This window comes from Notechis scutatus, chromosome 5 (genome assembly GCF_049901735.1).
Source record: "Notechis scutatus isolate UNSWTSFEM ecotype Mainland chromosome 5, rNotScu1.2, whole genome shotgun sequence".
Lineage (NCBI taxonomy): Eukaryota > Metazoa > Chordata > Lepidosauria > Squamata > Elapidae > Notechis > Notechis scutatus.
Genome location: NC_142013.1, coordinates 63,995,888 through 64,016,368, shown reverse-complemented (window position 1 = coordinate 64,016,368; position 20,481 = coordinate 63,995,888). Strand labels below are relative to the sequence as shown.

Sequence of the window (20,481 nt, the reverse complement as noted above, 5' to 3'; positions counted from 1 at the left end):
TCCCAAAGTCCCCAGTTAAACAAATCACTGTGGATCATTAAGTGAGGACTTTCCCTGACAGTGAATTCAGATTTCCTGATGGCTTTCTCATTGACTTTGCTTGTGGAAAGCTATAAAGGAAAATTGCAAATCACAATCACATGATTGAAGGATGCAAATCACAATCACATGATTGGTCAGAAATGTGGCAGGTTGCCAAGCACTTGCATCACAACCACATGAACACAGGAGCATGGCAACAGCTGGAACTTGGAGGAGTTGTCATAAGTACCAACTGCTAAGAAACAATGTTTCATTGCTGAAAGAATGGTTGTTAACCAAAGGCCACCTGTATTATCAGTTCAGGGACTTGGCTCATTTTTGTTCATTAGACCATCAATAAAGAACAAGCTATACGTGAAGGAACCTTAATAGATGAACTACAGTGTAGTCTGAAAAACTCTTGACTGATAAATAACCAGCTATTAAGGGAATGTTACAGTAAGTCCTTTAGAAAAACAGCTTCTTTCCAGATCACAAAATCAGTGCTCAGGTTAAATCCAAGGAATTCCAATAACCAGAAACAGGAGCAAAGTATTGACAGCTTTATCTTTTGTTTTAGAATAAAGATTCAACTTTGAATCTTAACAATTTTCTTCAATCATAAATTTGTATTTTTTCCTTTGGAGAAAAAAGGAGTTAGGTACTTTAATATATAAGGTACTTTAACAGATTAATAGAGTTGGAAGGGACCTTGTAGATCATCTAGTCCAACCCCCCGCCACCCAAACAGGAGACCCTAGCCCATTTCTGATAAATGGCAGTCCAGTTTCTTGAAAACCTCTAATGATGAAGCTCCCACAACTTCCAAGGGCAAGCTGTTACACTGGTTGATAGTTCTGTCAGAAAATTTCTCCTTATTTCTAGGTTGAATCCCTCCTTGATCAGTTTCCATCCATTATTCCTCTGGACCAGTGGTTCCCAAAGTGGGCAGTACTGCCCGCTGGGGGGCGGTGGGATGCCTTAGGGGGGCACTAAGAGGCAAGGGGGCCAGCAGGGGGACGTTCGAGGTGCCGGCCCCGCAGGCTCACTGACTGCCGGCCCCGCAGCCCATTGACTGTTTCATCGCTCCATAGCCGGCGCCTCGAATACGGAACCTGCATGCGGTGAGCCTTGCCAAGCCTGGGGGGGGAGAGAGGTGGGAGGTGGCGAAAAGGGGGTGCCTTAGCTTGCAGGCTGCCCTCTCCGGTGGAAGCGGCGGAGGCGCACCAGAAGGCCCAAAAGCAAAATCCTCCCAAGGTGCACAGTGGAAGCAGTGGGTGGTCCGGCATTAGGGCCCCCTTCCCCGGAGAACAAGGGAGCACGCAGCGCCCGCCCAGCCTCCTCCTCTCCAGCCAGCCGGGCTTGCGTGCAGGATGCGGGTGGGTGCAGCTGCAGCTCTCCAAGGTGCGTGGCTTGGTTCGGTTCGGCTCTATGTGGCCGTCCCAGACCTAGAACCTAGCCTCCCTCTGCAGCCCGGTTCTTCCGACCCAGCCCTGCGCTTGCTTGCTTGGTTTCCAAGTGATCGTTCCCTCCACCTCCGCTGGTCTGGGCTGCTTCCGCATGCCTTCCTCGTCCTGGGCGGAGTGTAAAGATGGGCAGAATGCTTCCCCGAAGTTGGGAGTCTCTGAGTGTGTACAGAGTACCTCCCCTTGCTTGGCCCAATGGAAGTGGACCTTGGGTTGAAGCAAAGAGGGTGAAGTCGGCCACATCGCTGCCCCGGGGAGGTTGGCATTGCAAAATTGGATGCCAAAGAAAGAACTGGGGCAGGGGGCTGGATAAGGGGCAGAGGGGCAACTGCATTAAGGAGCAGGAAGATCTTAGCCATGGTATATTGACTAAGCCGGAATCAAACAGCATGCTAAACTCTAAACAAGAATGGCTGGATTGATATATTCAGCCCGTGTTTCTCAACCTTGGCAACTTGTGTGGACTTCAATTCCCACTCTAGCTTTGCTCTACTTTCCCAAAGTGCCGCAGCTGTCACATTCTTTCTGTCTGTCTGTCTGTCTGTCTGTCTGTCTGTCCGTCCGTCCATTCATCCTTCCATCCATCCATCCATCCATCCATCCATCCCCACACACACACATCCAAAAGGTCTGCCTGCCTGTCTTTCTGTCTACCTACCTACCTACCTACCTACCTACCTACCTACCTATATAGATCGGTCGGTCTGTCTGTCTGTCTGTCTGTCTGTCTGTCTGTCTATCTATCTATCTATCTATCTATCTATCTATCTATCTATCTATCTATCTATCTATCTATCTATCATCTATCTATCCATCCATCCATCCATCCATCCATCCATCCATCCATCCATCCATCCATCCATCCATCCATCCATCCAAAAGGTCTGTCTGTCTGCCTGCCTTCCTGCCTATCTACCTGCCTGCCTATCTGTCTACCTACCAACCTACCTATCTACCAATATAGATCTATCTACCTACCTACTTACCAATCTACCTACCTACTTACCTATCCATACATTCATCCAAAAGGTCTGCCTGCCTACCTATCATTCTATCTACCTACGTACCTACATACATACCCCCCCCTCTCTCCAACCATCCATCCATCCATCCATGTTTGAAGCGCCAGCCCTGCAGGCACATTGGAAAGTAGAGCAAAGCCAGAGACCTGATGCATCAGATTGAAATGAGGCCTAGTTTAGACTGAGGCCCTTTTGCACATTGAAGCATCTTTGCCAGCACATTGAAACCTCTTTGGCTTCTATTAAAGGTTTTGTGGACGAAACATGGTCAGGACTATCAGGAAGCTCTCACATTTTGTTGAGGCTTTAAACACAGGATCCATTGGACCAGATCTCCACCCTAAAAATTACTTTTCCACAATGTATTACAGTGCCAATTCTGAAGAAGGCAAAACCAAAATGTACTAGTAAATTACAAGAACACCCACCCACCCACACTCCCTTCTAACCCTGCTGGAGCAGGTGATTGGACTAGAATAGATATCTCATTATCTTTCTCCTCCCTCCCTCCTTTATGTCTTTTTCTTTCTGTCCCTTCCTTCCATCCCCCCTCTTTCTTTGTCCCTTTTTGTTTCTTTCCCTTTTCTCTTTCTTTTCTTCCTTCTCTCTTTCTCTCTCTCTGTCTTTTCTCTCTCTCTCTTTCCCTCTCTCAGGCTCACCCCATTGACTTGACTTGCTTGGGCAGGTCCCTCCGGTGCAATGGGCTCAATGGGGTGGACCTGCGGGGCCGGTACCTAGAACGCGGCAGTGGCGTCATGTTTGAAAAGTAGAGCAAAGCCAGAGGTCGGTCATTTTTGCTGCAAAGAATCACAAAAGCTTCTGGGTTGTGCACAAGAAAGGATACACATGTCAATGCAATTCAGCAACATAAAATAAAGATATCCAAATAAAACAAATCAACAAGAATTGGCAAAGCATCTCTGATTAGATTTTATTCACTACTAGAATCTAATCAGAGATGCTTTGCCGATTTTAGTCCAATGACCTGCTCCAGCAGGGTTAGAAGGGAGTGTGTGTATGTATGTGTGTGCATGGCTGTCAAAACTCCAAAAACAGGTCAAGTATCTCTGGGGAGGCCAGTCATAAATTAGAACAGTTGCTAAACAACCGGCCATTAAGCGAGGACCACTTGTTTGCCAGTCACCTGGCCACGCCTACCCAGTCACATGACCACCAAACCACACCTACCCGGTCATGTGACCAGCAAGCCATGCCCAGCCAGCAGGCCACGCCATCCAGTCACGTGACCAGCAAGACACACCCACCCAGTCGCATGACCAGCAAGCCACATCCTCAAATTAGGCCATGCCCACAGAAATTTGAATCTCACCCCTGGGTGGGGGGCACCGGGGATGAGTTTGTAGCACCAAGGGGGCGGTGGGCTGAAAAAGTTTGGGAACCACTGCTCTGGACTTTGGGCACTTTAGAAAATAGCTTGACCCCCTCCTCTCTGTGGCAGCCCCTCAAATATTGGAAGACTGCTATCATGTCTCCCCTGGTTCTTCTCTTCACTAGACTAGCCAAGCCCAGTTCCTGTAACTGTTCTTCATATGTTTTAGGCTCCAGTCCCCTAAATCATCCTGGTTGTTCTTCTCTGCGCTTTTTCTAGAGTCTCAACATCTTTTTTATAGTGTGGTGACCAAAACTGGATGCAGTATTCTAAGTGTGGTCTTACTAAGGCGTGGTATTAGTACTCACTTGATCATTATTGTATCCCTCTGTTAATACAACTTAGTACTGAGTTGGCTTTTTTGGCTGTCACCACACACTGTTGGCTCATATTTAACTAGTTGTCCACTAAGACTCCGAGATCCCTCTCACAGTTACTACTATTAAGCCTGGTTTCATCCAGTCTATATTGTTGCAAGAAAGCTCACTACAAAGTGGAACATAAACATTTGTGAGATATTCTTATGGGTTTTTCCCCCCAATTTGGCTTATATTTATATAGCCTACTATATAGCAGCAGCTGTACTAGTCTTCCACCTTCTACTTCAATGAACTAATGTCTGCTTTACCACAGCCATACTTCTTTTTGTACCTTCAAGTCAGTGTTGATCTGGTAATGATCTGGATTAGTCCCTCAAAATATGAAAAAAACAATGTAAATAAATATTACAACTTATTGCAATTTATACTGATAAAACTCAATTCCAGATTAAAACAAATAATTTCTGTTGATTTTTTAAAGTACTCTACACTTCTATGCTTCCTTTATCTGAAATATGTAATGATATATTAGTTTTATAGTCAGAATTTTTTAGGGTATCATTCAGTTAAGTCATATTCCCAGACAGTCCCATTTCCAGTTCCTTTCTGTGCTATTATGTGGTACACAATATATTAACAACTATTTTTGCAATATTATATATTTTATTGTTATGTTGTAATGTGATGATGCTATGCTATGCTGGTTAGGTTAAGTTAGATTATACTTTTATCACCATATCACAGTGATCCAGCAGGTCCATCCCATCACCATTTTTACTGCTGCAGAATTCAAAGTGGTAAATGAAATAAGTGTGTTTCTTTCATCTTGAGAGAAAATCACAGGCATGATTTGTTAACCTATGCTTATTAACTTATACAGTTGGAGGGATATTTGTATTTGGGGAGACAGCTATTTAAGATGAACCATAGTTCAAATGATTTGATTCTTAGGAAACATTTTGAAAATTATTAAGCAAAAAACATATCAATCTTACCTTGAGTATAAGCATAGTCATCTGATCCAGAGCTGGAACTTCTCTGGTACTTATGCCTTCCTCTTTCACCCCCAGATCCTGGTACGACTGAAATGGGCTGAATAGGTTCTGGTGCTGCAGAATGTTCTTCTTGGTCCACTAAATTTAGAAGATTCTCAGCAGGAGCTCGGCCTACTGTGATTTTAAAAATTGCTGGATTTGGCTGAGATACCATTACACGGGGGGACTGTGTAAGAATACCTGAAGGTCTGACTGGTTGTGTATATGTTATATATACAGGATTAACACTAAAAGGTGGTTTAGGCTGACCTATACTTCTGGAAGAGGAACTTGAAGGAGTTGCAGGTGTATATAGTGGGTGTTGATTCCGTTGGGATGGCTGATTACTAATAGGTGAAGGGCTCCTATTAAGTGTAGTCCCAGGTCTTTGTGGTGGTTCAACAGTAATTTCTATCTTGTTCATGGAGCCTTTAGATAAAGTAGATCCGCTATATGGAAGATAAGACACTGAGTGTCCACTTGGTTTTTGATATGTCTGTGGTGTTTGTTGATATGGATGGGGTAACACAGTTGAAGGACTAGGAGGCATAAATACATGGGAACTTTGATGTCCTAATTGGCTGGGTTGAACCTGATGTTGAGGTGATCCAAAAGGAGAAGGACACTGGGAAGCAGGTGGTGATCGAAAAGGAGACTGAAGAATCTGGGGCTGCTTGGGAGAATACTGAGAAGGCTGATAGCTCTGTTGGTGTGGATAGATGGGTAATGGATGTGAACTATAATGTGGAATTGGACCTGGTGGTGATGAATGCCACTGTGTACTTTGAGTAGGAGTCTGTCGTCCCGAAGAACCTTGAGTTGTCTGTCTAATATAGAGTGATCCAGAACTTCCATAAGGAGTACTTTGAATTTGAGGAAGAATTTGTAAAGCTCTGGGTAAAGGCTGCCCAGAAGGGAGGTTTTGTGAAACTGTAACAGTTATAGGATTTGTGCTGTACCGAGGTATATGCATATATGGAGGAGGAGGACCTTGCATAGTAGAAGTATTCATTCCAGGCTGTATGGGAGAAGATTGCTGAGGTGTCTGTGGAGGAGGAGTAGCTGCATTTCTATTCTGATCATTCATAAAAAAAGGATTGTAGTTTGTAGAAGCTGCTACAACAGCAGGAGCAGAATGTGGTTCTTGGACTAAACAGATCAGCTGTTTGCCTTGGGTGCACTGTGGATCAATATGTCCATCACTTGAACTATGTACCAGTGTACGACCACCATTAAGCTGAGGTCCATCCACTCCATAGTTAGTATGAGGATGGATGCCAAGGTTAATATGCAGAAGACGATTCCTGTTCACTCGGGTGTCATCTGGGCTGTGATACTCCATATATAGATATTTGTTGCTCTCTTGTGCAAGAATTCGACAACAAGCATCAAGACTGTTGTTATTCTAGAAGAAATAATACATGCTGGTGTTCTACATTGTGGAGCAAGTTTTAGAAACTATAGTACAACAATCTGTTTTACTCTTCAGTATTATATTTGCTAAGGTTGTTACTTTAAGTTAAAACTTAAATTTATAATTTTGACTAACTTAAATTTGCTTATGAAAAGTCATATATAAACAAATCTTTCAAGATAAGAAATCTTCCACAAAGATTACAAGCATTATCTGTCAATTGCCATCCAGATCAGGGGTGTCAAACTCAATTACATTGAGGGACGCACAGCATTATGGTTGCACTCAAAGGGCCAGATGGTGGTCAAAGCTGGGTGGTCAAAGCTGGGTTGCCCATGACTGGGTGTGGCTGATTGGGCATGGCCAGCTGAACGCTGCTCACTGGGCGGGGTTGATTCGGGATGGAGCAAGTCACACCAGCTAACTTGACATGGGGACAATTCAGTGCCCCATAAGCCCCTCGCCTCCCAAAACTGCTGGCAGCCAAGTGCGTGCACACACACGTATACACACACACCCCGTATTCTAAGTTTGGGGACCTTTATCTACAGGGGAAGGAAAGGGCCTTCTCCCCAAGCCCAGTCATGATTGGCAGTTTGCAAGCTCAGATGCAGATATATGTCTCCTAGCTTTAAATGCTGTGTATGTGTGTGTGTGTATGTGCGTGTGCGCACAGCACTCCAAAGGAGACATTCTTCTCCCAATCCCAGACATAGTTGACATTTCCCTGTCCCGTGCCCCTTCCCAGCAAAGCAGGAGGCAGAAAACGACACTGCTGCATGTGGAAGTGCAGAGGATAAAGCTTGAAGGAAGCAGTTTCCTCCAGGTCCAACTTCTGCCTTGAGAGATCTCTGGAGAGCAAGACGAGGAGGCAAGAAAGGGGCGTTGGTCCTACCTGAATGCTTCTTCTCGGGGAGCCGAAGGGAGAATCCAGGATGGGTAGTCTCTAGTCTCCTAGCTCTGCAGACCGAGTTGAAAAACTGAGGACACACCCCCTGGTAATGGTCCCCAGTTCTGAACGATGTTGAAGCGAATTCAGCTGCTCGTCTTCAAGCAGATAGTTCATTGATACTGTGAAAAAAAGGGACATTTCCTCCCTATTCCAACCAGACAGAATACAGGGTGGGACAGGATTCTCCCTTCGGCTCCCCGAGAAGAAGCATTCAGGTAGGACCAACGCCCCTTCTCCACTGAGCCAAAGGGAGAATCCAGGATGGGACATACCAAAGCTGGCTGATGGCTATCCTACGGGTGGGAGCTGGATTGGTCGGAGGTCCCCACCTCTACATGCACACCCTGCAGGACTCATCTTCCAAAGGACGCCTCCGCTGAGGCAAAGGAGTCAATTTTGTAATGTCTTATAAATGGGGTCACCGATGACCAGGTCCCAGCTCTACAAATGTCCAGAATCGATGCCTGCGTTGCCCAGGCTGCAGTGGTCGCTGCACTTTTGGTTGAGTGCACTGTGATCTTCCTGGGCACAGGAAGGCTCTGTAACTCATAGGCCCTTGCAATGCAGACTCTGAGCCAGCGACCTATTGTGGAATGTGACACCCTGCAACCTAAAGTTGACGGCTGAAAGGAAACAAACAAGGCTTCCGTCCTCCTAAAGGCAGAAGTTCTTTTAATGTAAATACGGAGGGCCCTCCTAACGTCTAAGGTGTGCCATTTTTTCTCTAGTGCATGGGTAGGCTCAGGGCAGAAATTAGGCAAAATCAACTCCTGTGAACGATGGAATAAGGAGTTCACCTTGGGCAGGAAGGTAGGGTCCAACTGCGGAACCACCCTGTCTGCATGGAATACGCACAGATCCTTCCTGATGGATAAGGCCGCCAACTCCAAAATATGCCTGGCCGAGGTAATGGCCACCAAGAATGACACCCTGCATTTGAGAAGGCAAAGGCAGAATTCACGTAAGGGTTCAAATGGGGGAGAAGTTAGTGCCTGCAGGACCTTAGGCAAATCCTAGGTAGGGTAGCGGTGGACCACCGGTGGCCTCAGGTTCGTGGCCCCCCTAAGGAAGGCTTTCACCCTAGGGTGTTGGGCCAGAGTAGTAGAGCCCTTGACCGAAATCACCAAGGCCAAGGCAGCCACCTGTCTCTTCAAGGTATTGGGGGCGAGACCTCTATCCAACCCATCCTGCAGGAACTCTAATACCTTTGCAACAGAAACAACAGTGGGCTCCAGTTGGTGACTAGCGCACCAACTGCAGAAAACCTTCCACATGGCGTTATATATCCTGGTCATGGAAGGTCTTCTGGCCGCCTGGATGGTCTGAATGACCTTTGTGGAAAACTTCTCCCGTTTCAGAATCCCCCGCTCAAGCACCAGATGGCCAACCGAAACCAGGCTGGATCTGGGTGCTCGATCAGGCCCTGGCTGAGGGAGATCTTGTGCAGGAGAATTCTCTAGGGTCTGGCGACTGACAGGACCATCAGGTCAGCGAACCAAGGACGCCTGGGCCAGTAAGGGGCTACCAACAGAAATTCCACCCTTTCTATCAGTACTTTCCTATTGCCCCTGGAATCAGGGGAAGGGGGGGGAAGGCATACAATAGTCCCTGGGGCCACCTGCACCAGAGAGCATTGACCCCTTCTGCTCCCCAGGCAGGGAATCGAGCAAAGAACCTCGGGAGGTGCATGTTCCCTGGTGATGCAAAGAGATCCAGAATCGGGCGGCCAAAGCGCTCCGTCATCTCCTGGAATAGACTGGGATGCAGTCGCCATTCTGACTGGTTGACTGTGGCCCTGCTCAACCAGTCTGCCTGTACGTTGGATACTCCTGAGATATGTTCTGCTCGTAGGGACAACAGGTTTCTCTCCGCCCACCTGCACAAGAGTTGCTTCCTGCATTAGAGATATGGAGCGTGTGCCCCCCTGCCGGTTTATGTGGCCACATTGTCCGTGAGAAGCACATGTCTCCCCACCACCTCTTGCCTTAGATCCTTGAGCGCTAAGTGGGAAGCCCTGAGCTCTAGCCAATTTATGTTTTGCATGAGCTCCTTTCGTGACCACCTCCCCTGGATGACCTGGGCTCCCAAGTGGGCCCCCCAACCATAGAGACTGGCGTTGGTGGTGATGGTAATCCTCTGGGGTTCCCTGTACAAGCATCCCTGATCCATGGCTCAGGACTGCCACCAATGGAGGGAACAAAGAACTGGCAAGGGGACATGAACCCTCCTTGGAGAGTCGCCCCTGCTCGCCCTCTGGTAAGGGAGCAGGAACCACTGAAGGGTTCAGGTGGAACAATCCTGATGCACGATATCATCTTGCCGAGAAGTTGAGACAGCAAGATGATAAGTGCCTCTCAGGAAGACAGGATCAGCGACGTGACTTCCCTGATATTGTCTTGACACTCCTGTGAGAAAAACCTGTCCGGCCAAGGTGTCTATAATGGCCCCCAAATGCAAGATCCGAGTCAATGGTACTAGGTAGCATTTGTCCAGGTTTATCGAGAACCCATGCTCTCGAAGAATCCTGATTGTCGACATCAGATCATCCTCCGCCTGGAGTCTGGAAGAGGATGCTATCAGGATGTCGTCTGGAAGAGGATGCTATCAGGATGTCGTCTGGAAGAGGATGCTATCAGGATGTCGTCAAAATAGCATTGGATCCTTATGGGGAAGGTTCTGAGGTGTGCCGCTACTGCTGCCAAGAGCTTGGTAAAAGTCCGAGGGGCTGATGACAGGCTGAACGGAAGAGCCCTGTATTGAAAATGGCAGCCGCCATAGCAAAACCTCAGGAACTGACAGTGGTTGGGGTGTATGGGCACATGGAGGTAGGCCTCCGTCAAGTCTACCGAGGCCAAAAAATCTCCCTCCTGCAGTCCCTCTAGAATGGAGTGGAGGGAGTGCATCTTGAACCTTCGGTAGATTAGATGTCTGCTGAGCCCTTTCAGATTGAGGATGGCTCACCACCACCCCGAGGCCTTTGGAATCACACACAACATTGAATAGAAACCCTGTCTCTCCTGGTCCACCGGAACCGGCTGGATGGCCCAAATGTCCAGCAGATGGTGGATCACTGATTCCATGAGATCCCTCTTTGAGGGGTCCCTGGAGATGGGGCAGCACACAAAGGCTCTTGTGGGGGGAGGAGAGAAACTCTAGAGAGAGACCCAACTGTAAGGTTGACAGGATCCAAACGTCCATTGTGGTCTGTTCCCACCTCTGCCAGAACAGTCCCAGATGGCCCCCTATGGGGGATGAGGCTCAGGCATCACTTGTTGCGCCTGAAGGGTATGTTGGAACCCCTAAAAGACCGTCTGCCCTCTTGCCTCTGACGCCCTCTGGCGACAAAGGCCTGTCTATCGGCCTGAGAGAAGGATCTCTGGAAAAAGGGCCTACTTTGACGGGGAAAGCCTGCCCCAGCTTCCCCCTGTTTAAAGGAGGGCTTCCTGTAGTAGGGAGGAGACCTGTAATCAAAGCGCCTCCCCTGGGAGGGCAGGATCTTTCACTTGTCCCTGGTTTCCGTCAAAAAGGGATCCAAGGCTTCCCCAAAAAGCGTCTCTCCCTTAAAGGGAGCCGACGCCAGCTTCCATTTGGTTCTGACGTCCATCTGCCAATTTCTTAGCCAGAGAAGCCTGTGTGCTGTTATGGAAGAGGCCATGGCTCTGGAAGAAAATTTGGCTGACGTGAGGGTGGCATCAGCAGTCAATTGAGCCGCAGCTATAATCTTATTCAGGTCCTGATGCACCCTGAGATCCTCAGGTGGGATTCTGTCCTGTAGCTGCCTCAGCCACCGCAACGAGTCCCGAGTAAAAAAAGATGTGGTCGTCGATCCTCTGATGGCCCAGGAGTCGGCTTGATGAGCTTTCCGGAGCGCCATCTCCTCCTTCCAGTCCTCTGTCTTTAGAACATCCTCCGCATCAGATGGGATGACAGATGAGAAAGCTAGGACTACCACTGGGCCATCTACCTTTGGCACTTCCATAATGTCCAAAAGATCTTTGTCCACATTAAATAAGGTAGACTCAGACCCACTGCTTTTTGATCAGGTTCAGAAACATCTGGGGCACAGGCACAGCGTCCACCTCAGATGCTTTCTCAGTGAACAGGAAATCCTCCTGATCCTCTCCCTCAGTGGGAAGGTTCTGAGTGACCGTGTCCTTTTTGAGATGACCCGTGCTCTTGGCCTTAACCAGAAGAGTCTTGAAAAGAGCCGGCTGGAAAAGGCCCTTAAGGAGGGGGGACCCGATTTTCAAATTCTGCTCCATTTTTTTTTTTCCTCTCCCTTCCCACTCACAGCAAAAAAGGTGTTTTTTTTTTAAATGTTCAGAAATCCTTATCCCTTCAGCATTTAATTACCTCCAATGCAGGTTTTCCGATTTCTCTTATGGTTCCATCCGCTGTCACGTTAGGAAGGAGTGAAAAGAAAGAAAAACTTTCCCTTTTAGAATTCCATTCGCCGCTTGTAAATCTCTCTGGAAACAATTTATCTTTGGCAACTTTCAAGTTCCAGGGTACTTTCTCTTACTTTATCCCGGTCAGCAAAAACCACTTTCACTTCTTCATGACTCTTCCGACTTTCTTCCTCCTGCACAATCTTGTCCAGCTGCAGGCTTCTTTGTGGCGGCCATTACTGACCGCCGCTCCTCCGCCTTGGGAAAAGGGGGTTTTGCCGGCTGGGGAGGGGGTCTGTGACACCCCGAAACCCCTGTCTGGATCCCCCCTATCTTCAGCTGCCTCTACGGGGCAGCTATATCCCCCAAATCCAAACGGATCGAGGGCACCTTGGCAGCGAGCGCAGCAGGGATCGCGCGGTATCGCGAATCCCTGCCGCTGCCGAAGCCTTGCAAACCGGAAAAATAAGGAGAAGATTGCCTAGAATTTTAAAGAGTTATTAAACATTAATAAGACTTCTAAAAGATATATTTTAAACGGAACTTTGTGACTAAACACTAACGCCAGAAAGAGAAAGTGAAGAAAGGAGAAAGTACTTAAAAGAAACAGTTTATTTGGATTGCTTAGTGATCTTGGAATTTCTGAGAACTATCCTTGATTAAAAGCACTTGGATGGTTTTTGGAAAAACTTTTTCTTTCTACAATGGCATCACTTGTGGATGAATTGAAATTTGAATACCAAAAATATAAAAAAAAGAACAAGAAGGGAAGGATTCTCTTGGCACTCTTTTTCAATTTTTAGAAATGGCGGTTTGTACTTATGAAAAGCTGACTGCGCAACAGGATGACTGGGATAAAGAAGAAGGCATTTTTGATGAACAAGTGACTTTAGTTGGGGAAGGAAAGGAGAAAGAGGAAAAGGAAAAGGGGACTTTAAGACTTGGAAAAACAACCAAAAAAGAGAAGAATAAGGTGAAAAGTGTTAGAAAACAACAGAATGTTATGTTAGAAAACAACAGAAAGGAGGAAAGTAGAAGAACAAAAGGGAGGTGGAGAGACAAGGGGGTAAAGAGGGCAAGGAGAAGAATAAGCAAGGGAGAAAGGAAGGGATGAGAAGCCTCAATGGTGGGGAGCAAGATGCAAAGAAACAAAATTCTTTTAGAGATAATGGGTAAACTTTATTAAAAAAGGGATTCTGGAAAGGTACATAAGATTGTATTTTTATATTTGTACTTAGAAATAATTTTAGAAAATTGGAAACAATATGTAATTTAAAATGTGATAAAATATTTAGTGTAATTTAGTGAAATTTTTGTGAAGAAAAAGAAAGCAATGAAATAAATGGGAGAATTGGAGTAGGAGAAGGGGGAACATTTTAACAAAACAATGATTTAAAATATGTGATGTGGGGGGGGAAATAACTATGGAAAGCATAATTGTTCCCATAAAGGCATGATATTTAATTGAAATGTATAAAGTGTTTAAGATATAAATGAATATTAATATTAATGATTAGATTGTGTTATTCCAGTGAAATTTTTTGTGAAGAAAAAGAAGGCAATGAAATAAATGAGAGATCTGAAGTAGGAGAAGGGGGAACATTTTAATGAAATAATGATTTAAAATATGTGATGTGGGAGGGAAATAACTGTGGAAAATAGAAGTGTTCCCATAAAAGTATGATATTTAACTGAAAAGCAATGTGTTAAGTTTTTAAGATATAAATGAATATTAATATTAATGAATAGATTTGTATTGGCATTGATAATAAAAAATATTGTATAATTTTAGAATGTACCAAACAGAATCCCAATGTAAGCTATATATTTTATATTAAGTATTATAAATGTAGGGGAAAGAGATATAGGCGTCATACTCCAATTAGTGTACAGGAGAAGTTTTGTTTAAAGAAGAAAGATAAATGGATAGCTGGAAACAGAACAGACAAAGAATAACAAATATTATGATTTGAATTGAGATGAGATAAATAAAATAAAACTAAGAAAGTTTAAAAGAGATGAGAAGCTATACAGAAAATTGAAAATGGTAACAAGATATGGAATGGTATACAAAATGAATATGAATTTGAATTTGTGTCTGTACGAAGAGTTGTAACCTGGGACTAAGCAACTTTCAGAAAAGATATTTTTTCTGTTTCTATGTTTTGTGTTTTTGTGTGTTTATGTTTGATTGAGTTAATAAAACCTTGGAGGGATGTTAGAAGAGGATAATTGAGAATAAAAGATAGAAGAGAATAAAGCAAGTCAGAGGAAAATATAAGTATAGTGAATAAAAACATACAAAATAGATAAATATAGAAAAGAAATATAATTGAATAAAAGTAAAGGGAAAAATAATGAGAAACTTGAAAGGATATGTATGTGTTTATAAGGAAATATGTCAATGGTGTATAAAATGTTTTATTTGTTTTGTTAAAATTTACAAATAACTTTCAGAAAAGAGGTTTTATGTTCTTATGTTTTATGTTTTGTTTGTCTTTAAAAACTAATAAAATTTGTTTAAAAAAAAAAAAGGAGGGGGGACCTGCTACCTCCGACTCCACATCCGAAAAATCCCTTTCTGGAAGGAGGTCCCTTTCGGAGCCATAAATTTGGCTGCTTTCTGAAGGGAAGGCCGAGCGCTCTCTGAAGTGGACTGGCTGTTCTGCAGAAGCCTGTCCCTGCAGGACTCCTCTGCTAGGTTCCAAATAAGACAGCTGGCACAGCTGGTTGACTTCTGCCTGCAATTCCTGTCTTATTGTCTGGGAGATCCAGGCTCTCATGAAGGATGGCATTTCTTGCATCTGGGTCTCCTCCGGTCGTAAGCCAGCTGCTGTAGGTGTAAAGGTAGCTGCAGGCACAGGTCTGGCTCCACTGGAGACTTGGTCTGCAGGTGGCGCCATCAAGATCCCCTGAGGCGGCTCAGAAAAATTGTGAGAGGTCTCAGCCCTGATTTGGAGGTTACCCTGCAAATCGTGGGTACTTGAGCCCCCAGGAGACCAGGCTGTCATATACTGCCTATCTGCCAGTTGGTCTGGCTGGCTGTCATCTTGAGGAGCCAAAGTTTGAGGGGTGGCTCTGTATTTAGCCTTCCTGGAATCTCTCACTGCCCTGTCAAACTATTTGTCTATGGCTTTTTGTCTACTCCTGGCCTGTCTATCCTCAGCCCTAGAGGATCTCTTAGAGGCTAGAGCTCTGGCTCTAATCCTAGCTGCTACCTCCAGACCAGCAGACCTGGGCTTAGGGGATCCTTTTACAGCCTTCTCTCTACCCTGCTGAGGAACTGACAATTCTTGATCAGCTCCATTGGTGGCCATCTTTGAGCCCTCCAAAAAGAACTGTCACTTGACAGGGGTAGAGAAAGAGAGAAAGAAGTAAAAATAAAATAAAATAAAATAAAAAAATATTCAGCCTAAGCTTTCAGCTACAGCCATAGTAGCTGTCCACCACTTCAGGAGGCTAGTGCGACCCAAAGTGGTGAGCTCAGCCCAGCTCCGCAATTCAAAAGCCGAGTCAAGGAAAAAAAGTTGAAAAAACGGCTGCCTCTTTGAATTGCAGCAGCCCTGACAGGTCAGAGGCTTGCAAGCCTAGCTGGCTGCACCGCAATTATCAGGCAGACTCAAGCGTCTTGCAGCTGCCACGGTGCTCTGGGGACTGGATGGAGGGTCAGGATTTAATCCTGATGGCCAGAACCCCACCCCCGCCGGGACAATCCTGGAGATGAACTTCAAGATTGTCCCCGAACGAAATAAATGGCCGCTGCCGCCGAAAAGGGATAGAAGCGCTTAGTGGCAGCTGCGGCTCATCCCAGACATAGGAAAGTGGATCAGGAGGAGGCGAGTTAAATAAGACGCCGGCTACCAGCCCAGCCCGGGCCACACGGGCTCTCAGGGTCACCTCCACTCAAGTTTTGACAGAAAACAAAACAAAAACCAGTCCACCAGCAAGGAAAGTCAAAATTTAAAATAACAAGCAAAAAACGCGAACTGGAAAAAAGCATAAAAAGATGAAAGTGCTAAACCGGCAAACCTGATCTAAGCCTCTCTGCGAAAAAAAAGCTTAATCCAGGGGGTGAATATTCTTCTACAATCCTAACTATTCAGAGCCCTTAAAGGGTGGTCTGAACACACTGAGACCGAGTGAAGAACTGGAGACTGTTGCCAGGGGGTGTGTCCTCAGTTTTTCAACTCGGTCTGCAGAGCTAGGAGATTAGAGACTACCCATCCTGGATTCTCCCTTCAGCTCAGTGGAGAAGCAGCACTTCCCAGTCCTGCATGAGGAAGGCTGGCTCTTCTCAAAAGGGAATCCCCTTTTCCAATTGTGTGTGGTAAGGATGCTGGCTTGTTGGGGCAGACTTCCCTCATGCAGCTCCCCTGCTACTCCTTCCTCTCTCCACAGATTTGTCAAGTGAGAAGTTAGACTTGAAGGAAACTGCTTCCTGAAAACTTTCTCCTCTGCACTTCCACCCACAGCATCAACATCCTCCACCTCCTATGGGAGGTCAGGCAAGGCTGGGCGGGGGGATCCAAAGGTCTCCAACGGAGGAAGTGAAAGCACGGCAAGCTCCTAAGCTTTGTCCACCAAAGGAGCTTCGTTGTCCACCTCAGGCCACGCGGAGGACCCCTGGATGGCAGTGCAAGGCAGAGGGCAACTACCTAGCCTGGCCTTTGAGCTCCTGGGGCACTGTGACCGCACAGACTGGCCAGTCGCCCTTCACCAAGGGGGTGCCCAGCCGTGCTTACTTCCTGTTAGAAGCTGCTGCTGCTGTACTTGCTCTCCTTGGCCAGGATGCTTATGGTGGATGCAGGAGGGCAAAGCATGGGCCAGAGGGAGGCCCGCTCCCTCTCCATGCAAGGAGACTCAGCTTTGTAAGCAAAGCATCCTCAGCGATAGGATGGGAGACCACCAGGAGAGGCCAGGAGGAGGAAGAGGTAAGGGGATGGCAAGAAGGCAGCAGGGCTGCTGGTGGCCAAGTGCTAAGGCAACTCTTTTCTCAGACTCTCCCTCCATGACATGCCTTTTGGGCTCCAGGGAGCCCCCACAGTGTTTATGCAACTCATTACTGAGATGCTACATGAGCACCTATACAAGGGGGTCTTGGTTTACTTGGATGGCATTCTCATCTTCCGTGAGATAAGGGAGAAGCACATTAAACTAGTGCAACAACTGTTGAAAAAACTCCTAGAAGCTAAGCTTTATGCCAAGCTGTCAAAGTGTGAGTTCCATAAGACTTCCCTAGACTACTTGGGCTACCAAGGGTCAAACGAGGGAATTGAAATGGGACTCAGCCAAAGTTAAAGCGGTGCTAGATTGGCAGCCTCCTCCCACCTGGAAACAGTTTCAAAGTTTCTTGGGGTTTGCAAACTTCTACCAGCAGTTCATTCCTGCATTCTCTGAGATCGCTTTACCACTAACTGAGCTGTTAAAAACCAAGGAGGCCAACCCTAAACCAAAACCCAACCAACTGTTGAACTGAACATCAATGAGATTTTGAGGAGTTGAAGGGACTGTTTTCTAAAGAGCCAATCCTCCTGCATCCTGAACCCGACCAGCCATTTGTAGTACAAGCGGATGCCAGCAATGTCGCCGCTGCTGCAGTCTTCTACAGGAAAACTCCCTGGGCCAGCTGCAACCTTGCACTTATGTATCCAAAAAGCTGACCGACACCAAGAGACAATAGGCCATCTGGGAGAAAGAGGCCTTCATAGTCAGATGGGCCCTCCTCTCCTGGAGGCATTTCTTTGAGGGCAGCAAACTGCCTTTTGAAGTCTGGACTGATCATAAGAACCTAGAGGCACTGAAAACTCCAAGAAAACTGTTCCCTAAGCAAACCCTCTGGGCGCAATATTTTAAATGCTTAAATTTTGAACTGAATCATATCCCAGGTGAGAAAAATAAATTGGCTGATGCTCTGTCAAGAAAACCTCAGTTTAACAACAGGCAGGAGGAAGTAGTACATGCAGTTGTACCCCAATCTCAGCCAGCTGCTCATCCAAGCTAGGAGTCGGGACGACCATGTGGCAGGCCCAATCACTGCAGAGATGAGGACTGTGCTCCCCGCTGACCAATGGCTAAAAGATAACTCCAACATCCTAACACTGCAAGATGGATTAGCTTGGAAGGAATCTAAGTTGTACCCTTCTGCCAGCCTGAGGCTGAAAGTACTTTAACACAGTAACAATTCCCAGTTGGCTGGTCACTTTGGATTCCTAAAGACCCTCCAATTGGCAAGATGGCAGTTCTGGTGGCCGAAGATAAAGGCAGATGTGGCGGACTATGTAAAAAGCTGTTCAACATGCGCTGCCATGAAAATGTGACTAGGGAAGCTGCCTGGTTGGCCCCAGCCAGTAGCAGATCCCAGCTGTCCATGGAGGAAATAGCTATGGACTTTATAGTCAAACTCCCAGAGAATGGTGGAAATACCATCATTTGGACAGTGGTTGGTTTGTTTTCTAAGCAAGCGCATTTCACTGCTTGCTCTGGATTACTATCAACTAAGAGATTAGCGAAAATGTTCATCAAGCAGATTTATAGGCTGCATGGAGTGCCGCGGCAAATTATTTCCGATCAATTTACCGCAAAGTTCTGGAGGGAATTCCTATGGTCTGTTGGTTCCTCTCAAGGGCTGAGCTCTGCTTTTTATCCAAGCATGAACAGGGCCGTAGAACAGACGAACACCATGGTGGAACAATACCTGAGATGCTATGTAAGACTACCAGCAAGAAAATTGGGCCGATCTGCTACCTTTCACAGATCGTAGCCTACAACGCTGTCCAAAGTAGCACAGGCTTAACACCTTTCCAAGTCACCAGTGGAATGGACTTCACACCTATGCCTGAGCTACCTAGAGAGCCTTCCACTTCGATGTCCCTAGCCGAGTGGATGGACTCACTGAAACAGGGGTGGGACAATACCAAGTGTGCCCTCGCCCAAGCAGATGCAAAGTAAAAGCAGCAGGCAGACAAACACCAATCCCACAAGTCCCTTTTCAAGTGGGAGATCAGGTCTACTTGTCCACTAAATATCTTAGGCTAAGTTGCCAGCAAAGAAACTAGGTCCAAAATTCCTAGGATCGCTCCCAATAGTGAAAGTGATAAACCCAGTAACTGTGCAACTAAGACTCCCTCGCTTATTAGGAAAAGTGCATCTGGTATTCCATAGCAGTTTATTGAAACAGGCTGTTAGCTCACAATTAAGACCAAGAGATCAGCCAGCTCCCAAGCCAATAGTAATCCAGGATGAGAAACATTATGAGGTAAAGAAAATCCTAGACTCTAGATTACATAGAGGCCTATTACAATATCTAATCCATTGGAAGGTGTACCTTTTGTCTCATGCCACCTGGGTGAAAAGTTGGGATGTAAAGGCAGATTGGATGGTAAAGCTGATATTTGCCGATAAGCCAAAGGGCCCCCCTGGGGGGCAGAAAGAGGTAATTAATTGGTTTTTATTCCTAATTTCCTGTCACTTGTCTCATTTCAGGACGTTATCAATGCTTGAGGGGAGGCAGCCTGTTAGCTCCAGATCCATCTTGATTCAGATTTAGGGTGGGGGATGGGCAAACTCTATGAATGGGAGAGTGATGAAGGGAGTATAGCCACAATAACATTTTTTGTCAGAGATCAAGGACAAGTTGCTGGAGTCTGGAGGGGAATGACTGGAATTGGCGGTAGTTCAGCAGTGGATTGGCTAATGTGACTGGGGAGTCATAAATTGGGGCAGGGTGTGAGTTTAGTGTGGAAGGGGGAAAATGCGGGAATTCAGATTCAGGTTTTCCCCAGATGTGCCAACATGACTTCTCTCATAAATTCTTACTTTGATGGACTTTGTTTTGGAGTTTTGAATTGCATGGAGATTCAAAACTGGAATGCAAATTGGAATGCTGACACAGCGCCACACCCACTACCAGCTTTCTGCCGCCTCCAGGGCCTCGCAGTCCAGGAGCACTTCCCTTTCACTGGAACACCAGCCCGTGTGCTCGACACTTCCTGTGTATGTGCCCAGGTAGAGTGCCCCACGTGGCTGGGGTGGACCAGGCGGCAGGGGTCAGCCCCTCGCTTTCTCCAGGGCAACCCCACGGGCCAGATCTAACCACATTGTGCGCCAACATTGAGTTTGACATGTGTGATCTAGACAAATTTTCTTACAACTTTGAAATTTATGCAGCTATAAAGTATCTCATTAATTCTTCCTAAAAATTTATAAAACAGATATTATCACTCCAAACCTCATTAGTTAAAAAGCTTCCCCCAAACCAGAATATCTGATTTGTGTTATTCAATAAATTAACCAGAATGTTTAACTACTACTCCTACTGCAGCTTGGGATAAGTAGTAAAACAGATATGGGAGATGTATATAGAAACTGAAATACCTATCTCTTTAAGGCTTGAGTTTTCTACAGAATAATTCTTTTTTCCCCACAAGTGGGGATGTGTACAATATTCTATTTATTTCATAAATGTAAATGAAACT

The 20,481-nt window shown here is 46.0% G+C and overlaps 1 protein-coding gene across 3 annotated transcripts in view; it reads right to left on the bottom strand.

Annotated features, from left to right (window-relative positions):
• The window catches only part of TAB3 (TGF-beta activated kinase 1 (MAP3K7) binding protein 3), a 56,136-nt gene that overhangs the window by 13,269 nt on the left and 22,386 nt on the right, over positions 1-20,481 (bottom strand). For 2 of the 3 annotated variants that reach the window (XM_026680415.2, XM_087966874.1), the window contains exon 3: positions 5,215-6,658. In XM_026680415.2, the coding sequence (XP_026536200.1) occupies positions 5,215-6,658 (1,444 nt within the window). Of the gene's footprint in view, positions 1-5,214; positions 6,659-7,562; positions 7,739-20,481 lie in introns of all 3 variants that reach the window. The other variant, XM_087966875.1, reaches the window with a different exon arrangement.